Source organism: Mesoplodon mirus (genome assembly GCF_964341445.2).
Source record: "Mesoplodon mirus genome assembly, chromosome: 15".
In the NCBI taxonomy this organism is placed as follows: Eukaryota; Metazoa; Chordata; class Mammalia; order Artiodactyla; family Ziphiidae; genus Mesoplodon; species Mesoplodon mirus.
The window spans coordinates 12445661-12464661 of NC_138991.1; the positions used below are offsets into that span (position 1 = coordinate 12445661).

At 44.3% G+C, this 19001-nt stretch overlaps 1 protein-coding gene across 1 annotated transcript in view; it reads right to left on the reverse strand.

Annotated features, from left to right (window-relative positions):
* Window positions 1-19001, reverse strand: part of ARFGEF2 (ARF guanine nucleotide exchange factor 2) — a 100876-nt gene that overhangs the window by 62595 nt on the left and 19280 nt on the right. The window contains exons 4-7 of the mRNA XM_082600589.1: window positions 15537-15683; window positions 14414-14593; window positions 13821-14055; window positions 1625-1693 (exon numbers count right to left, since the gene is read on the reverse strand). Coding sequence (XP_082456715.1) covers window positions 1625-1693; window positions 13821-14055; window positions 14414-14593; window positions 15537-15683 — 631 coding nt within the window. The remainder of the gene's footprint in view (window positions 1-1624; window positions 1694-13820; window positions 14056-14413; window positions 14594-15536; window positions 15684-19001) is intronic.

Below are 19001 nucleotides of genomic sequence, written 5' to 3' on the forward strand. Positions count from 1 at the left end.
GCAAAAGTCATTACCAAGTTAGTACTTACCCTAAAAGGTGGCCTCACACCAAGAAGAAGTTATTCACATAACCTTCCAGCTACTGCTTTCTCCCTTTCCCTGAGCCACTGCCCTGCTCTGGCTATATGTGTCTATTACCCACAGCCCCACTCCCAGGTGGCTTCCTTCACATTGTGGCCCAGGTCAGTGGTGCCTCCAGAATTGTCCAATACAGCAGTCCTGCCCACCCCTACCTACTTCCAAAGAAGATTAGAACCAGCTAAACATAAAAAGCACAGATTTTCTTTTTTAAAAAGGCTACTAATACAGGGGTTAGAGAACAAGAGTTACATAAATGAAAAGAGTTTGATAGTTATGATAGAAAACCTCAGTCACAGGAAAAAAAAAAATGTAGACCTGAGCTTCCTGGCAGCCATGTGGAAAAGGAAAAGACAAAGAATTAAATAGATTCCATCATTTAATGAAAGAAAGCGTATCTGATGATTAGCAGAACAGCTGAACTCTATGAGGAATTTACCATGTGGATCATATATTTAAGGGACACCGAACAACTTAATAAGCATAATCGTCCATAATGGTTTTTGAAGCATATATTCATTCAACAAATATTCATCAGGTGTCTATTATGTGCCAAGCTCTGTGCTAGGGGCTGGGGGATATAGCAGTGAACGAGACAGATAAGTGTTCATTACGTGAGGACTTCTTGCACTGGCCCCAGAAAAAAAAAATCTAAAGGTATGAAATAAAATTATTTTATTTTAAAGACATTTCTATAAAAAGTTAAACAAATAATGAAATCTATGAATATAGCTTGGTGGTACCCTAAATTAATAAAAGGATAGGGCTTAGAGCAGTGGGTCAAACTTCTTTGACCATGATCCTCACTAAGAAATACATTTTAACAGTCATGACCCAGTATACACGTGTGCACAAAAATAAATCACTGAAACATGTTTCATGAAACAATGCTTAACATTACTATATGAGTCACATTCAGCTTGCATCTATTTTCATTTTATTCTCTTCCATTTAGAAAACGCTGATTGCAACCCACTAATTTATTGAGTTCTCAATCCATTAATGGTTTATTGGCACTGGAGCTGAGTATTCAGCACATAACCACTGACCTGAGATTTTGGGTAAAAACAAAGGAAAAATCATCTGATAGTCATTCTGAGCTATACAAGGTTAATTCCACTGAAACTACACCAAAAACTGAGGGAGTTAAGAATGAAGTCTAACAAAATGAACGAAGCCTCCCTGTGCATCTGATACCTGCTGACGTGGGTACGGTCCCCTGGATACATCAATGGCTAGCCAGGAAAATTCACCACCTCAGGGCTCCCTGCCCACTTCTGGAAAAACCTGGCTGTATACAGGAGTGGCCCTCTGCATCTCCATGTGGAGCACCCAACTCTTAACACTGTCGGACTGTGCTTCTTGAACCCAACCCGAGTGAGAACACCAATCACTAACGACAAGTAATTTCTGAATTCCATATAAATGTTGGGCAGACAGGGGCAGACAGCTTCCATGAGTTTACTGGGGGTGGGCACTAAAATACCTGGCTGGGGACGTCTATGAAGGAACGAGTAGGAGGAAAGGCTGGGGTCTTGGTTCTTACCTTTAACTGCAGACGTGACCACATCTTCTAAGATCTCCTTCACCACTTCCTGAGCTCCATCTTCCGTCCCTACACATACACCAAATACACAAACGCAAACACATACGTGTGGGCATTTCCAGGGAAAACTAAGAAAGGTGGAGAAGGAGATGAAGAGTCACAGTCGGAAGGCAAGGGTACAAATAAGCTCTCTCCAAAGCCAAATCTGACTGTGTCCCAGGAAATCTGGAAACTCATAGGCAGCATCTGCTATGATTCGGTTTTCCCTCTGTGGAACACTAAGACCTCGTTGTCTTATACATTCTTCCTTCCTGAGTCACAGCTGCTGGCCCAGGGCCCTCTCTACCACCCCGGCTTGGAGGCAGGAGCTGGACTGTATCCAGCTATGGTTCCTGGCAGAACACAAGAAGGAGCTTCATCTTGTCCCTTCACCTCATGTACCACAGAGCCCTGGTAAATGACATGCCTTCTGCTGCTTCGTTTTTCCACACTGTAAACCCAGAACTTAGCGTGAGATTTCTAATGTGACAGTTGAGGATTTACTAAATTTTAAATTGAATTATTCTATAAAATGTTAACTGTTTAAGTGGAAGAGGTTTGGTACCAGTTGTTTTTGTAGAAAACTAGTTCTGGGAGAACTAGTAAACAGCACTTGACTAGACCTTTGGAAGTAAATATTACTGATTTATAAAACATCACTGACAAAAAGGCCATCATGTTAAATAAACAAAACCAAAATCACCCTTTAAATTCTTCCTTAACGAGGATTTTCAATCAGGCCACTATTTTTATGAGTTCTGGGCTTGGTCCACTAGATCCTGCAGAAGCAGCACCCAGTATTTTCATTTCCATTGAGCACTTAACTCATGTGAAAGAAAAATGCTGCCCCACATATCATATCAGTAAACAAAGGATGTTGCAGCCAACAGCCGCCCCCTACGGTAAGCCCTGGGGGAACTCAGGATGGAGACAAATGACACCACGCCCTCAGCCACTGCAGCCACCTCCAAAGGGTGCACCTGAGGGGACTCAGGATGGGAAAGCACAGGACACTGGCCCCAGATAGTTAAGGTGCACATCAAAGGAATGACTTCAATGCGCCCAGGCTCTTGCATCTTCCCATACACAGAAAAGTACTCAATTCATTAACTTGAGACATCTGGTTTTCTTGAATTAACAGTAATATTTTGAAGTTCTGACTACCTGGTCTTTGTTGCAAAAACTCCTCTACCCGCTGGCTCCTCCCTGACCTCTTCGGAGCAGGCCCGCAGAGAGGCTGTGTCCTGGCTTAAGTCCTCAGGTTTGTCCGCCAATAAAACATAATTCTCAACTTTTATTCTCAACTGTGCATTTTTTTTTCAGTTGGTACTCACCATAACTATTTATTTATTCTCCACCCCTCAGCTTTACTGAGGGCTAACTGACAAATAAAACCATCATAATTATTTAAATGGGTAAGTAAATTTATGTGGAAAATACTGATGTTATATGCTCTTCTTAGAGGGCAAAAAAAGAACTTGGATGGAAGTTAGAAAAGTCCGCAGCCACAGGCAAAATCTTCTAAACCTGTTTTTTCATCTAAATAAGATGATTTAGTCTGGATCAGTGTTACTCACACTTCAGTCATTCTCACACAACCCTCACAATTTTTGCCATTTTCGTGCACCACTTATGGTATTGTATTTATTACATACATATTTACATACATATTTAACAGTGCTCTTTAACTCACCTTAAATAGTAACTAATATTCACAAAAGCACAGGCTTCATACGCTAATCATACTTTCTGAATGCGTGTTAAAATAAATGTACAACTATTAAAATAAAAACCATTCACCTATGAGCCGTCTAAGATCTCATCTACACCATGATTTGGTCAACAAGTGGCTAGATATTTCCAAGTTCCTTTCTAGTTCCAACATTCTCTTATGCTATGATTTAACAGAATTATGATGACAGTTTCTAATCTGTTAGTCCCTTGTACACATTCAACACCCAAGAAATATCAGCCTGACGCACACATTTCATCAGAGGAGCTGCAGGCTTGATGAGTTAAATCAGAGTCTGGGAAGTGGTGGCTGCCGGGTACATCTGGTCTGCAGATACGCACTGTTTAGCCTACATCCTGCTTCCCCCCGCCCCCAAACTTTAGTGAGCTATAAGTGACAAGAATTATATCTATCTAAGGTGTATGACTTGATGATTTGATATATGCATACATTGAGAAATAAACACTACAAACAAGCCAATTAACATATTCATCACCTCACATAGTTACCTTATTTTTTTCCTTTTTTTTTTTTCTGATGAAAACACTTAAGATCTACACTCAGCAAATTTCAAGTGTATAGCACAGTACTGTTAACTCTGGTCACACAGGTGTACATTAGATCTCCAGAAATTATCTATCTTGCATAACTGAAACTTCGTACCCCCAACAAACATCTCCCCATTTCTCCAGCCACCTTTCTACACTATCTCTATGAATCTGACTACTCTAGGTACACCTCATATAAATGGAATCATGCAGTATTTGTCTTTTTTGTGACTGGCTTCTTTCACTTAGCATAATGCCCTCCAGGTCCATCCATGTTGTTACAACTGGCAGGATATCCTTTTTTAAGGCTGAATGATATTTCACTGTATGTATATAACCACATCTCTTTTTCCATTCATCTGTTGATGGGCACTTACGCTGTTTCCATATCTTGGTTATCATGAATAATGCTGCAATGAACATGGGAGTGTAGATTATCTCTTCAAGATCCTGATTTCATTTCCTGATTTCATTTCATTTCTACATACTCAGAAACAGAATTGCTGGATCATAAAGTATTTCTATTTCTAATTTTTTGAGGAACCTCCATACTGTTCTTTTTTTCCTCCACACTTTTTTGTAACAGCTGTACCAACTTACATTCCCACCAACAGGGTACAAGCGTTCCCTTTTCTCTACATCCCCTCCAACTCTTTCTGATGAAAGTCATTCTAACAGACATGAGGTGGTATCTCATCATACTTTTGATTTCTATTTTCCTGGTTATTAGTGAAGTTGAGCACCTTCTTAAATGTCTCCTGACCATTTGTATGTCTTCTTCTGAGAAATGTCTATTCAGGTCCTTTACCCATTTTTCAATGGGGTTATTTGTGGTTTTTTACTCTTGTATGAATTTCTTAGATATTTTGGATGTTAACCCCTTATCAGATATATAGTTCGCAAATATTTTCTCCCAATCCATAGGTTGCATTTTCACTCTGTTGATTGTTTCCTTTGCTGTGTCTATGCACTGCTTTCTAAAACTTCTGAATTACCTGTGAACATTTAAAGACTGGGAGACATGTCATAAAAATCCAGATCTCGCTTCTATTTAAAAAAAAAAAAAAAAAAAAGAATACCTGGTAACACTGGCCCCAACCGGCTAGAACCAGGAGTAGCTGTCCCCTTCAGCCAGGGCATGAACTCTGCAGATGTCCTTCTGTCTCATCCCATGCCACTCCCAACTGTCCATCGTCCACTGAGGTCAAGCACAGAGTGTAGGAAAGGGACACATGCTTAGCAGCATGTCTCTGACAAGAGTGGTAAAAATGGGAGACTGACGGGGTAGGGTGTTTTAAGAACCTCAGAGAGAAAATGTTCCTCAACACGGTGATTAATAAGAGTGAGGGCTCTGGGGCTTCCCTGGTGGCGCAGTGGTTGAGAGTCCGCCTGCCAATGCAGGGGACACGGGGTCGTGCCCCGGTCTGGGAAGATCCCACATGCCGTGGAGCGGCTGGGCCCGTGAGCCATGGCCGCTGAGCCTGCGCGTCCGGAGCCTGTGCTCCGCAACTGGAGAGGCCACAACAGTGAGAGGCCCGCGTACCGCAAAAAAAAAAAGAGTGAGGGCTCTGGAGCCAGTATGCCTGGTTCAGATCCCGCTCTACCACTTCCCGATGTGGGAACTTAAGTTAAGTAACTGCCCCGAGCCTTGGTTTCCTCAGCAGTGAACAAGGATGATTACAACAGCACATACCTCACAGGGTTTGTGAGAACTGGATAAGATAAAACACGTAAAGCGTTTAAGATGGTGCCTGAAAAGAAGAGCGCTCAAACGTTCCTTTTTCTTGGGCCTGTGTGTTTTATATGTAGAGCGTAATTGCGTTAAGACATTCACGATGCCCTGGTGATAGAAGCTTTCTCGTTTCTGCCATCTGCCTGGCCCTGGAGACTAAGTCCATATTGAAATTTCCCAACCAGCCATGTTGAAAGCACTTTCAGTTAGCTAAAGCCTTCACTATCTTTCACTCCTACAGAGAAAAGTAAAATTTCCATTTCAACGTGGATCTCCCCTTTCCTTCACTGCCGTTTTTCCATTTAAACAGCATCAGGATCACCATTTTTTTTGAGGGATCAGAGTGTTTAACCTATCTTCCTTGACAGGCTGGATCTGTACCAGCACCCATTCAAAATTAAAATAGTCTCAGGCTAGGAAGGGGTGGGGAGTCAGGAAGTCCAGACTCCCATGGAAGGTTCCTGCAGAGGGAGCTGTTGCTGAGGAATCCCACTAGAGGCCCAGAAGCAGCAGGACTCCACACAGGAACCCTGGGCCGCTTCCCCTGCTGACATGACCGCCTGCAGGACTCAGAAGAGGCCTTCCTGGACGGTGTAATGACCACCAAGAAGGCTGCTGTGTTTCAGTTTCAAGCCTGCTGTGAAAATGTGGGACAACCAAATCAAGTCAAATCCTTGCAAAGTTCAGAGTACACTTAAAAAACACTGGTTTGCGGGGAAGTCCAGAGGCCACCACCTGGCCGTTACTGATTAGGTAACACACCCTACCTGTTTCACAGACTCTGTCCCCAGGTAAAATAAGATGGACACCTTGACTAGGTTCAGACTGGAGAAACCCTTGCTGCCACCCCCTCCCTAGCCAGCTAGACAACAACCCCTGAGGCAGGCACTGCCAGTTACTTAACTCAGATCCTTCTTCCTCAGAGAGCTCTATTTCTGTTTCGGAAGGGGCTGTGCCTACGTTTCCTGGCCTTCCTAGTAGAAAGGGTGGCCATGTGACCCAGTTTTAGCCAATGAGGGGCAAGCCTAAGTAACGGGGATGGCACAGGCTTCCAGGAAGGCTCCTTAGAAGGGGCGTGACTCGGCTAGGAGTCCTTTAGTCCATAAAAAAGAAGGAAATCTTGCCATTCGTGACAACATGGATGGACCTACAGCGTATTATGCTAAGTGAAATAAGTCAGAAAAAGACAAATCCTCTATGTTTTCACTTATATGTGGAATATAAAAAACAAATGGACAAATATAACAAAACAGAAATAGACTCACAGATACAGAGAACAGACTGGTGGCTGCTAGAGAGGAGGGGGGTGGGGTATGGGGCAAAATAGGTGAAGGAGATTAAGAGGTACAAACTACCACTTATAAGATAAATAAGTCACAGGGATGTAATGCACAGCACAGGATACACAGTCAATAATATTGTGATAACTGTGTACAGTTTGTCACCTCTAAAAATATCAAATCACTATGGTGTACACCTGAAACTAATATCAGGTGGTAAGTCAGTTATACTTCAATTAAAAAAATAAAAATGAATCAGTCAGTCAAAGATCCTAACTCTCGGGCTTCCCTGGTGGCGCAGTGGTTGAGAGTCCGCCTGCTGATGCAGGGGACACGGGTTTGTGCCCTGGTCCGGGAAGATCCCATATGCCGCGGAGCGGCTGCGCCCGTGAGCCATGGCCGCTGGGCCTTCGCGTCCGGAGCCTGTGCTCCGCAACGGGAGAGGCCACAACAGTGAGAGGCCCGCGTATGGCCAAAAAAAAAAAAAAAAAGATCCTTACTCTCATGGTACTTACATCCTAGCTAGGATAATAAGGAAATTATACTTTCTGCTACATGCTAGGGAAAAAGTAGAGTGGGAGAAGGGAGACGTGGAATTAGAAGGGGCAAGTGTGTGCATGTGGTGACAATGAAATATGACATACACCTGTTTCCTAGAAACGAGGCTTTGGTGATGTCCAGTGTCTAAGCATTTGGTAACACGTAAGAAAACTAAAGGGAAAAACCAAGGCATAAAGCTGTTTGCTGTCACATTCTGGCCACACACCAATACGGTTCCTCAAATATATGAAATACACTGGACAACTTATTGTCCCAAAATAAATGTCCATTACACAGCTAATAAAAATGCTATAAACCAATGAGCTGCCAAGCCTCCCTGTAAAGCTGGCTGTGTCAAAAACAAGTCAGAAAGAAGGGGGACCTGTGGGTACATTTTGTTGTTTTGATAAAGTGTTAGCCTGAGAACTTTTGTTTGTTTGTTTGTTTAAAGCTATTTTAGTTTTTTTTTTTGGCCAGGCAGCACCGTGTAGCATGCGGGATCTTAGTTCCCCGACCAGGGATTGAACCCACGTCCCCTGTAGTGGAAGCGTGGAGTCATAACCACTGGACTGCCAGGGAATTCCCCAGACCCTTTTTTTTTTCTGGTCGACAAAAATAATAAAATTCCTAAAGCAGAGGATCTGGTATCGTTAACGTGGAAAACAGACTCACGTTATCCTACTGCACTGTTCCCATTATCTTCACGTCTGATTACCATTTGAAATATTTGTAATTTTTTTCTCTAAACTAACTCATTTTTTAAGCTGAAACTTATATGAAAGATAATAACAACAAACACTTATAGAGCCCTAAGCGCCAGACACTGTTCTCATTAATTCTCAGAAACCTCTAAGTACCAGTTGTATTCTCATTTTAAAGATGAGGAAACTGAGGCTCAGAGAGGTTAAAGATTTTGCTCAAGGTCACAGAGCTACTAAGTGGTCAGTCATGATCTGAACCCAGGCTGTCTGATCAGAACCTCCACACTGGCTGAGGGAGGATACGTTTTCTCTATTTCATAGTACCTAAGAGTTGGGTTGTTTTTCCCTTAAAGAATGGGTTGCAAGATGAAAAAAGTGAGCTAAGAAATCTGTGAACACACTGGTAACTCTGTACCTACAACAGCTACATATTAGCTGTACACATGTAAAAATGCTAAAGTCTAATGCTGGGAGTTAAAGAGTCAGAATCTTAAAAATAAACTTAAAAAGAAAAGGGGAAGTGACTGCTCGTGGGTACAGGGCTGGGTGTGATAAAAATGCTCTAAAACTGATTGTGGTGATTGTTGCAAACTCTGTGACCATACTAAAAAGAACTGAACTGTACATTTTAAACGGGTGAACTTATGGAATGTGAACTGTACTTCAATCAAGCTGTTTTTCAAAAAATTGACAAGAATAGCTGGGCCATCGGAGGGGTGTCAATGGACAAATGGGGTGAGGTCCCAAGGGAAGGCTGTTGGCCATGCCCTAGAATTCACATAAGCTAGCATGTCACAGGCTCAAAAATCTCATTTTGCGAATTTACAGAGAGCCATCTGATCCACTTCTTGGTCAGGCCGATAAGACTGACAAACTGTCGATTTATCAACTCGGGATGAAAAACTGCTGAGGGGAAAAAGATGCTCTGGTCTGTCGGTGAATTGTTACCCACACAAATTTTACTGGGAGGCACATTATCCCAAAAAGGCCCAGGAAGGGTTCCCAATAAAGCAGGACAACGTATGTGGAGCACCCAGGTAGCAAGCATCACTCCTGGCACAGTGACTGCCTAGCCAGGGGTGGCTACGTGACGGCCATTCCACAGGATGGAACCCGCAGGAGAGCTGGATGTGTCCTCTGTCACAGAGGCACTGGAGCCTGGGGGCCTCGGCAGCCTGGACTCTACCCTGGGGCGCAGTGTCCCCCAGGCCGGCACCTCCACCATCTGCCTCGCAGGCTGCCCCTCCTCCCAGGCCTCCCAGGCTCCTCAACCAGTTCTCCTGAAGGACTCGTTCTTTCTTTAGAGCCACATCTGGAGAACTGGAAGCCAGTCACTCTTTGTAAGGGTGACGGTGCACCTCCATTCTGACCTACCATTGGCAGGTTTGCGGTCTGATTTCTATAGGCAATCTGATGGCCATGCTCTTGGGAGAAGCCTCACAGGGTATATCATACTGGCAACAAAATCCACAGCAATATACTAAGTGTAAAGCATACTTTGTTAGAACAGAATTTTAAGCTAAAAAAATGTATTTACTGAATATGTGTGCTGGGCACCAGACCAGGTGTTGGGAATATAGTGTGAACAGGATGGCCAAGGTCTTAGACCGGGTGCAAGTGAACACAAACTCTTCAGTGATTTGGGGTAGTAATAAGTGCTATGAGGGGGACTTCCTTGGTGGGGCAGTGGTTGAGAATCCGCCTGCCAATACAGAGGACACGGGTTCGAGCCCTGGTCCAGGAAGATTCCACATGCTGTGGAGCAACTAAGCCCGTGTGCCACAACTACTGAGCCTGTGCTCTAGAGCCCACGAGCCACAACTACTGAAGCCTGCGCACCTAGAGCCTGTGCTCTGCAACAAGAGAAGCCACGACAATGAGAAGCCCATGCACCACAATGAAGAGTAGCCCTCCCTGTGTACAGCAACGAAGACCCAATGCAGTACAGCAAAGGAAACCATAAACAAGATGAAAAGACAACCCTCAGAATGGGAGAAAATATTTGCAAATGAAGCAACTGACAAAGGATTAATCTCCAAAATTTACAAGCAGCTCATGCAGCTCAATATCAAAAAAACAAACAACCCAATCCAAAAATGGGCAGAAGACCTAAACAGACATTTCTCCAAAGAAGATATACAGATTGCCAACAAACACATGAAAGAATGCTCAACATCATTAATCATTACAGAAATGCAAATCAAAACTACAATGAGATATCATCTCACACCAGTCAGAATGGCCATCATCAAAAAATCTATAAACAATAAATGCTGGAGGGCTTCCCTGGTGGCGCAGTGGTTGAGAGTCCGCCTGCTGATGCAGGGGACACGGATTCGTGCCCCGGTCCGGGAAGATCCCACATGCCGCGGAGCGGCTGGGCCCGTGAGCCATGGCTGCTGGGCCTGCGCGTCCGGAGCCTGTGCTCTGCAACGGGGGAGGCCACAACAGTGAGAGGCCCGCGTATCACAAAAATAAATAAATAAATAAATAAATAAATAAATAAATAAATGCTGGAGAGGGTGTGGAGAAAAGGGAACCCTCTTGCACTGTTGGTGGGAATGTAAATTGATACAGCCACTATGGAGAACAGTATGGAGGTTCCTTAAAAAACTACAAATAGAACTACCATACGACCCAGCAATCCCACTACTGGGCATATACCCTGAGAAAACCATTAATTCAAAAAGAGTCATGTACCAAAATGTTCACTGCAGCTCTATTTACAATAGCCAGGACATGGAAGCAACCGAAGTGTCCATCAACAGATGAATGGATAAAGATGTGGCACATATATACAATGGAATATTACTCAGCCATAAAAAGAAACAAAATTGAGTTATTTGTAGTGAGGTGGATGGACCTAGTCTGTCATGCAGAGTGAAGTTAAGTCAGAAAGAGAAAAACAAATACCGTATGCTAACACATATATATGGAATCTAAAAAAAAAAAAAAGGTCATGAAGAACCTAGGGGCAAGACGGGAATAAAGACACAGACCTACTAGAGAATGGACTTGAGGATATGGGGAGGGGGAAGGGTAAGCTGGGACAAAGTAAGAGAGTGGCATGGGCATATATACACTACCAAATGTAAAACTGATAGCTAGTGGGAAGCAGCCGCATAGCACAGGAAGATCAGCTTGGTGCTTTGTGACCATCTAGAGGGGTGGGATAGGGAGGGTGGGAGGGAGGGAGACACAAGAGGGAAGAGATATGGGGACATATGTACATGTATAACGGATTCACTTTGTTATAAAGTACTTTGTGACCATCTAGAGGGGTGGGATAGGGAGGGTGGGAGGGAGGGAGACGCAAGAGGGAAGAGATATGGGGACATATGTACATGTATAACGGATTCACTTTGTTATAAAGCGGAAACTGACACACCATTGTAAAGCAATTATTCTCCAATAAAGATGTTAAAAAAAAAGACCCAATGAAGCCAATAAATAAATAAAATTATATATTTTAAAAATCTGCCGCTAGACTAAAAGCAAAATAAAGCAACCTTACAAAGGATGAAAAAAAAATGCTACGAGGAAAATAAAAGAGGATGATGGGACGCTTCAGAGAGAGGGATCAGTTAGAACTGAGAGACCTGAAGACAAAGAGGGGGGACAAGGAAGGGACAGTAAGTGCATAGGCACCAAGAGAAAGCACCACACTTTCAAGAACCAGAACCACTATCGCAAACGAGGGGAAAGGAAGTAAAAGAAGGGTATAGGGAGGTGGGCGGGGCCAGGTCACACAGGGCCTTGGAAGCTGTGGGGATGGGGCAGGCCTAGACTTCACTCTGAATGGGACAGAATGGGAAATTATCAGAGGGGTTTAAGCAGAGGGGGGGTGGTGATCTAATTCATGCTTTTAAGAGATCACTTTGGCTGCCCTGTGGAAAACGGGCTGTAGTGGAAGGACGTTCTTACAGCTCAGAGAGACTTGCTTTTACATCTGCACAGCTATGCTTACTACAGTCTGTTTCAATATTAATGCTGATTGATTGACCACAGTCTGATAAAGGTTACAGTAAAAACCTGCCTGGTCCTTGCCCTGAGAGTTAATAAGGCAAAGACGATGACACATACAGAGGGTGGGCCAGGACTTCCTGAGCACCTTCCAAGACACAGGACAGTGGGACCGAGTAGCCTGAAACAGTGTTCACACGAGACACACATGTAGTTCTTTGTGGCAACTTTTTCTTTGATCCTTGCCTTGGGTAAACTGATACAGAACAACATTCCAGCAACAACACTTGGTCTGTTCCTACCTGTGCCAAGCACTGGTAAATTACAGATGAACAAAAACTGCTCAAGTATGGTCTCTCTGGTAGTGAACATACCACCAACAGACGTCATTACCAATAATGGGGCAAAAGAAGACATGAGACCAATTATAAAGGCAGGTCAGACATATATACGCTACTATGTATAAAACAGATAACTAATGAGAACCTACTGCATAGCACAGGGGAGAAAAAAAACACAGTCTGTTTGTAGACATATAATAAGTTAACCTTAAAAATGCGTTCCAATATACAGTAGGTGCAGAAAAATACTGTTTGATTCCACTTATACGAAATACCTAGAATAGTCAAATTCATAGTCAGAAAGTACACTGCTGGATGCCAGGGGCCAGGGGGTGTGGAGGGGGAATGGGGAGTCAGTGTTTAATGGGGACAGAGTTTTAGTTCAGGAAGGTGAAAACTTCAGGAGACGGATGATGGTGAGAGTGGCACAACGATGTGAAACGTACTTAGTGTCACTGAATTGTACAGTTAAATATGGTTGAAACAGTATGTTTTATATTATGTGACTTCTACCACAATAAAAAAACATTAAAAAAAAGGCGGGTCAGATACTTCACTGTAGAGCCGTCAGCTAGAGCGAAGAATTATTTGGCAGAATCACTTGGGAAGAAGGTACATTCTTGAAAAATATATGAACTTAGGATCTGGTTTGTACAAATTCCCCAGAGAGAGATGCAAACATTCAGAAATATATGACAACCCAGTCCAAAATTTCATGCCTAATGTTTTACTTACTTTAAGACTATCACCAGGTGTGGAATATCTCTTTCAATTAAAAAAGCAAACACAACCAAATAGTGTACTTGGTCTCAGAAGAAGAAAACAAAGCTATCTGTTTATCTGTTTCTCTATGAATCCACCCACCCACCCACCTTCTGGCTCCCTTCACAGATGTCCATAAATAGCAACTAACTGTCCGGCAGTGGGCAAAGCACGGAGATCCTGTGGATACGTGACAGAGGAGGTCCTTGTCTTCCTCTGGGAGATAAAACAGACACTCAACGATCAACTACCCAAACGATTAACTCCTGGGAGACAAATGCTCCAAAGTGAACCCACGGCATTGAAGCTGACATCAAGTGGCAGTGGCTAGATATCAATACATTCCAGGAACTATCCAAAGAAAACTGCACAACTGACAACGTGATCTGAGACACCATGCCTCACTGGCTGTGTTTTGTAAGAGAAAAGCGAAAGGGAAGTCAAGGGGGAGGCCCAGAAATAGAAGAGCTGCTATCAGAGGTTTCCTGCGATGACACCAGACAACTTTTTCACCTGCCCCTCGGATACAGGATGGGCAGGGAAGCGCATGGGCCGTACCTGATAGCGAAGGGTCTCTCTCTCTGGGCACATCTCCATTCTCTGTGCTCACTTTTCCAGAACCACTCCTGCCATGTTCACCATTGGTTAAATCGGTCTTCTCAGGAGTTGTTGGTTTGCTGTGTGCCTGGCTCTGCTTCAAACGATTGAACTTTGGGGACACTGCTGCAGCTTGGATCACAGGGGACTGGGGTTTCGAATGGATTGGTTTTTCCAATTCTCTGGCCTCCTGCAACTGAAAGGCAATGAAAAAGGGATTCAATCTAAATGGATCCAGCGTGTTGATAAGGAATAGAAAATACGCCAGCCTGTTGCATAAAAAATTTCCAAACAGAAGGATAGAATTTAAAAAAGGAAATAAATTCCTGCAGCAATCTCAAAGCAAATTCTGAATGCAAATTTCAAAACCCATGCTAGATTCTCTCTCTGCTTTTTAAAGCAAGGATAAAAACAGAGTGCAGAGAACTCAGAGGAGGAAGGGATTGATTTTAAAATGCTATGAATCTTCACCAAGCACCGAGGCCACACATGAAACAGTTCACAGCGTGGGATGGTGTCCCGCCCCCCAGCAGCTGATAACTGCTACCGCTCACCACTTGGTTTTCCATGCGGGTGAAAATGACGTTCAGCATCTGAGTAAGAGTAGCCTTGGCAGTGGTTTGATTGATGAGATTTCTGCTGGCCAAATAGATATTGTAACATGTCCTGACTGTCTGCAGGATAGTACCCTCGTGAATTTCAATGTGCGGGGACGTCACTGCAGTCAGAAGAGCCTAAAACAGAAATCCGCAACCTTCACCTTCACGAGCACCCACCTCCCATCCTCTCACAGCCAAACTTTTCTACATGGTTTGGCTTTGTTTTTAATTTGGTTTGGTTTAAGAAGATGGCTCTGCAAACTAAACTGGATGATTAGTAACAAAAGCCAACCCCCCTACTGCTCTGAGTTTAAACACAATTATTAACTCCATAGAATACAAGTCATTTAAAGTACGTAAGTTGTGTTGAAGTGGGCTTTCTACCAGCTTACTTTTTAAAAAGCCAAAAATACAGACACTTCTCTCAGGAGGGAAAGTGCTCCAACTTGATCTCACCTACGCCAGTCACAAAATATACATGTTTTGATGGGGGGGGGGGTCAGTTTCAGAGTTCCCTGGTGGGTTTTCAAGGGAACTTCAGGAAAGGTGTGGCTAACAGGGAGCTCTCTCACAAAGCTAATATATCCAGGATTTAAGATTTGAAACACTGACCGCACCCATCCTGATCGGTTCTCTGACAAGCAGACGGGACCACCCCATGCCAAACCATTCCTGGCAGCAGAAATGGAACAGGGCGAAGGAAAGGGAGGGTAAGAGGACAAGGGCAAATGGGTGATAAAAGTACCAACAGGAGGACCTGCTGAGAAATGGCAGTCTGGGAATCCAGAATTTCGAGGGCAAAGAGCAGAGGATTTGAAGTCAATTTAATTCACAAGCAATTTACGTAGTTATTAGCGGAACTGTTTACTATGAAAACACACCTGGTTCCACTCTTTTTGTCTCAGTCCACACTAATCAGTTCTGACACTTAACAAAAGATCTAAGTGATGCTTACATTTTTCTGTTCCAGCTCAGCACCTCCTCAGACAACTAACACATGGTAAATTAGAAATCCAAATTCCCAAGGGCGATGAGCTTTCTCATTTAAAATCCAGACCAGGCAGACAGACAGAAATACCTTAATTATTTGTAACTGAACTCCTTCATCGGTCTGAGGGCCTTGAAAACAATTGCAAATGGTTTCAACGATCCTGTCAATCAGCCGCTTCCCGGGGGCTCCACTGTCGGGGGCATTGCCGGTGATGTGCCCATATGCGATGAGTTTCTAAACACAGAAATCATAGACATGAGAAGTTTCTGCCGCCCACAGCAGTAAGAGGCAGGCAGTGGGCTCGGCCTTTAACTTCCGGTTCCCACACAGATCTCTCTGCTCTCCTGGGTGCAGGGGGCACAGCCACCCTGAGAGCGCAGCATCCAGCCTGACTCCCGATGGCAGAAGAGCCCACGATGGTGGAAAAGGCACGTGTACAACAGCCCCCAGCGCACAATCACTTGTGTAAAAAATGGAGCAATTAAAAACTATACATAATAGAGACAGAAAGTAGTCAGCAGCTGCCTAGACCTGGGGGGATCCCAGGGAAACAGGGAGTGACTGCTGATGAGCAAAAACGGGGCTTCTTTCTGAGAATAAAGATGGTCTCTAATTAGACTGTGGTGAGGGCTCCATAACTCTGTCAATATACGAAAGTCACTGAACTGTATACCTCAGATGGGTGAATTGTACGCATGTGAATTATATCTCAAGCTGCTAAAAAACTTTTTTTTTTTCCTAACGGTAAGATACATAAAAAACTAATGATAACATGGTTTGCTTGAGCGCAGGGAGAACTAAGCAGCTGTAGGCAGGGGTGGGACTAACACATTTTGTAGAGCAGGCTTTCATTCTTTTTGAATGCTGAATCAAATCATGTTGCTGTATTTTCTATTCCAAAAATTAAAGTAAAAAAACTAACTGACTTTTGCACCTACGTTATCAAACTGCATGTCACCCATGCGGCAGCCTCTTCAGATGAGAGGCTGCTTGAGCTGTGCCCTCTCGGTCAGGTGACAGATCAGTTTGGACAGGGGCCGCCTGCCTGCCTGGGCCACCTCACTCCTGACCTGGATTTCATCAGGGACAATCTGAGAGCTGGAAGGGAACTCAAAGGTCAGGATGGTTTCAAAGCCTGGCTGAGATTCAGGGTCACCTGAGGGAGATCGTTACAAATACAGATTCCTGGACCTCAACACAAACTTCCTCTAACAGAACTTGTCGGGTGGAGCCCAGGAATCGGTTTTTCTCCAAGCCTTGCATGTCATCCTGATGGCTGACCAGATAAAAAGAACCACTCATCTGCTACAAGCCCTCTGGGATCCGTGAATTCTAAGGCACCCTCTGCTTCCAGTGACTTAGTAAAGACTCTGACAAATGCTGTTCTGTTCTTTATCTTTTTGGTTTCTGGCGTGTCACATTCTTGATCTACCTGCCCAGAGAGACACAGCTCCTGAGGCGATCCACAGTGCCGCCACCACTGCAATAGGAAGATGCGCCGCCCTGCGGAGGCCAGATGCCGTTTCTCAATGGCTCTTCCCCATCATTAGCCTCGAAAGCACCGCCATTCAATAAGCAGGAAGAAAAACAGATGGAAAGAGAGTGACTGAGAGCACAAATACGACACTGCTGGATCAAGTGACCGAGTGAGCAAGAGAGAGGCCTGCACACACTCTGCTGCTCAAGACCAACCCCAGAGAGCTCCAGACGGAGGCGGGGAGGTGCTCAAGTGTGTTTTTGAAGAACGAGTCCAGATGCCTTTTACCTCATCTGCTCTCATCGCTGATCCCCATGCGGGCTTCCTGTGAGGGCAGCGCCGGCCGCCTGGTAAATAAGCTCTGGTGCCGGCCATCTGGTAAATGAGCTCTGCTTTTGGACACTGCTGACTCCTTACCCCTAATGGACTCAAGCCCATTTTGAGTACTAGGTTATGAGTGGGATGGTCTATGAGCTCCTAAAATGTGAATGCTGAAAAGCAGGCCCCACAGAACCCAACACTGACGGTACAAAGCAAAGGTGGAGGTGAATTACAGATGTTTAATTCAAATATAAAAAAAGATTGGAAGTATTTGCCCCTCTATGCGCTCCTTAAAGGGCATGTTACCGTTCCAATGGAAAAGGGTTTTAAGTATAATTTTACTCCCTTGTGAGGCAGGGCTGGAAGAAAGCAGAATTCCTGCAAGCTGTGGGTCTTTCTAGTTCTGCCTTCTCACCCTTCCTTGTACCGGACGTTGTTCTGGCACTGGGGGTACAACAGTGATAGGACAGTCCTTTTTCTCACAGGGGCAGAAGCGTGCCTGGCAGGCTCACCTGAGGAAGGTGTTCTGCACAGTGAGTGAGGGAGAAAGTACTAGCAGGTGTAAGCAAAGGATGCACATGATGGGATACATTTCTAAAGGCTCCGCCCGGCTCCTGAGTACAGAACAGGCTGGAGGGCAACAGCAGTGGAAGCTGACGAGGCTACCTCAGCTGTCTAGGGGGGAGATGCTGGTGGCTTGGACCATGAGGGACTGACAGAGATGGAGAGTAGAAGTTCCTGTCTTATTCTTTGCTGATGCGAAGCAGGGATGGGAAGAAGGGCAGAGGAGGGAGGCCTCTGGGCAGCTGGCTCACTGATACTTGTGTCCAAGGAGACTGCCTGCACAGGGATGCTACTTGTCAATGCCCCTCTAGACGGGGAGGGATAAGTAAAATGGTTGCATAACATATCATTTATCAGTCCAAAGGAATGCCCTCAATTTGCATGTAGTGTTCTGGCATTAAAAACACTGTTGTAAAAAGCAAGCCACAGAGGGCTTCCCTGGTGGCACAGTGGTTGAGAGTCCGCCTGCCAACGCAGGGGACACGGGTTCGTGCCCCGGTCCGGGAAGATCCCACATGCCGCAGAGTGGCTGGGCCCGTGAGCCATGGCCACTGAGCCTGTGCGTCCGGAGCCTGTGCTCCGCAACAGGAGAGGCCACAGCAGTGAGAGGCCCACGTACCGCCAAAAAAAAAAAAAAAAAAAAAAAAGCAAGCCACAGAAAAATCTGTACAAGTATAAATGATACATGATATCATTTCCAGCTACTACGGTTGAGTTGAAGAGTTGAAATGGAGACCATACGACCTACAAAGCCTAAATATTTAGCATGTGGTCCTCCACAGAAAAGTGATATTATAAATGATATCATTTATGTTTTAAAAAAAAGAAAGAAAGAAAAAGAAAAAAAGAAAGAAAAAAAAGAGAGAGAAAATTATACACCTAAATAGGCAACTGGGTTTGGGGTTAGCAGTCCAAGGGCCTTCAGCCTTAATCTGTAAAGTTCTAAAAGAAATTTCTAACAGAGAATATAGTCAGGTACAATTTATATTATTACAATAGATTTTTAAATGTGCATTAAAAAATCCAAAGTCTTTTAGAAATAAGAGCTAAAAGATAATGCTTGTGGGCTTCCCTGGTGGTGCAGTGGTTAAGAATCTGCCTGCCAATGCAGGGGACATGGGTTCGAGCCCTGGTCCGGGAAGATCCCACATGCCGCGGAGCAACTAAGCCCGTGCGCCACAACTACTGAG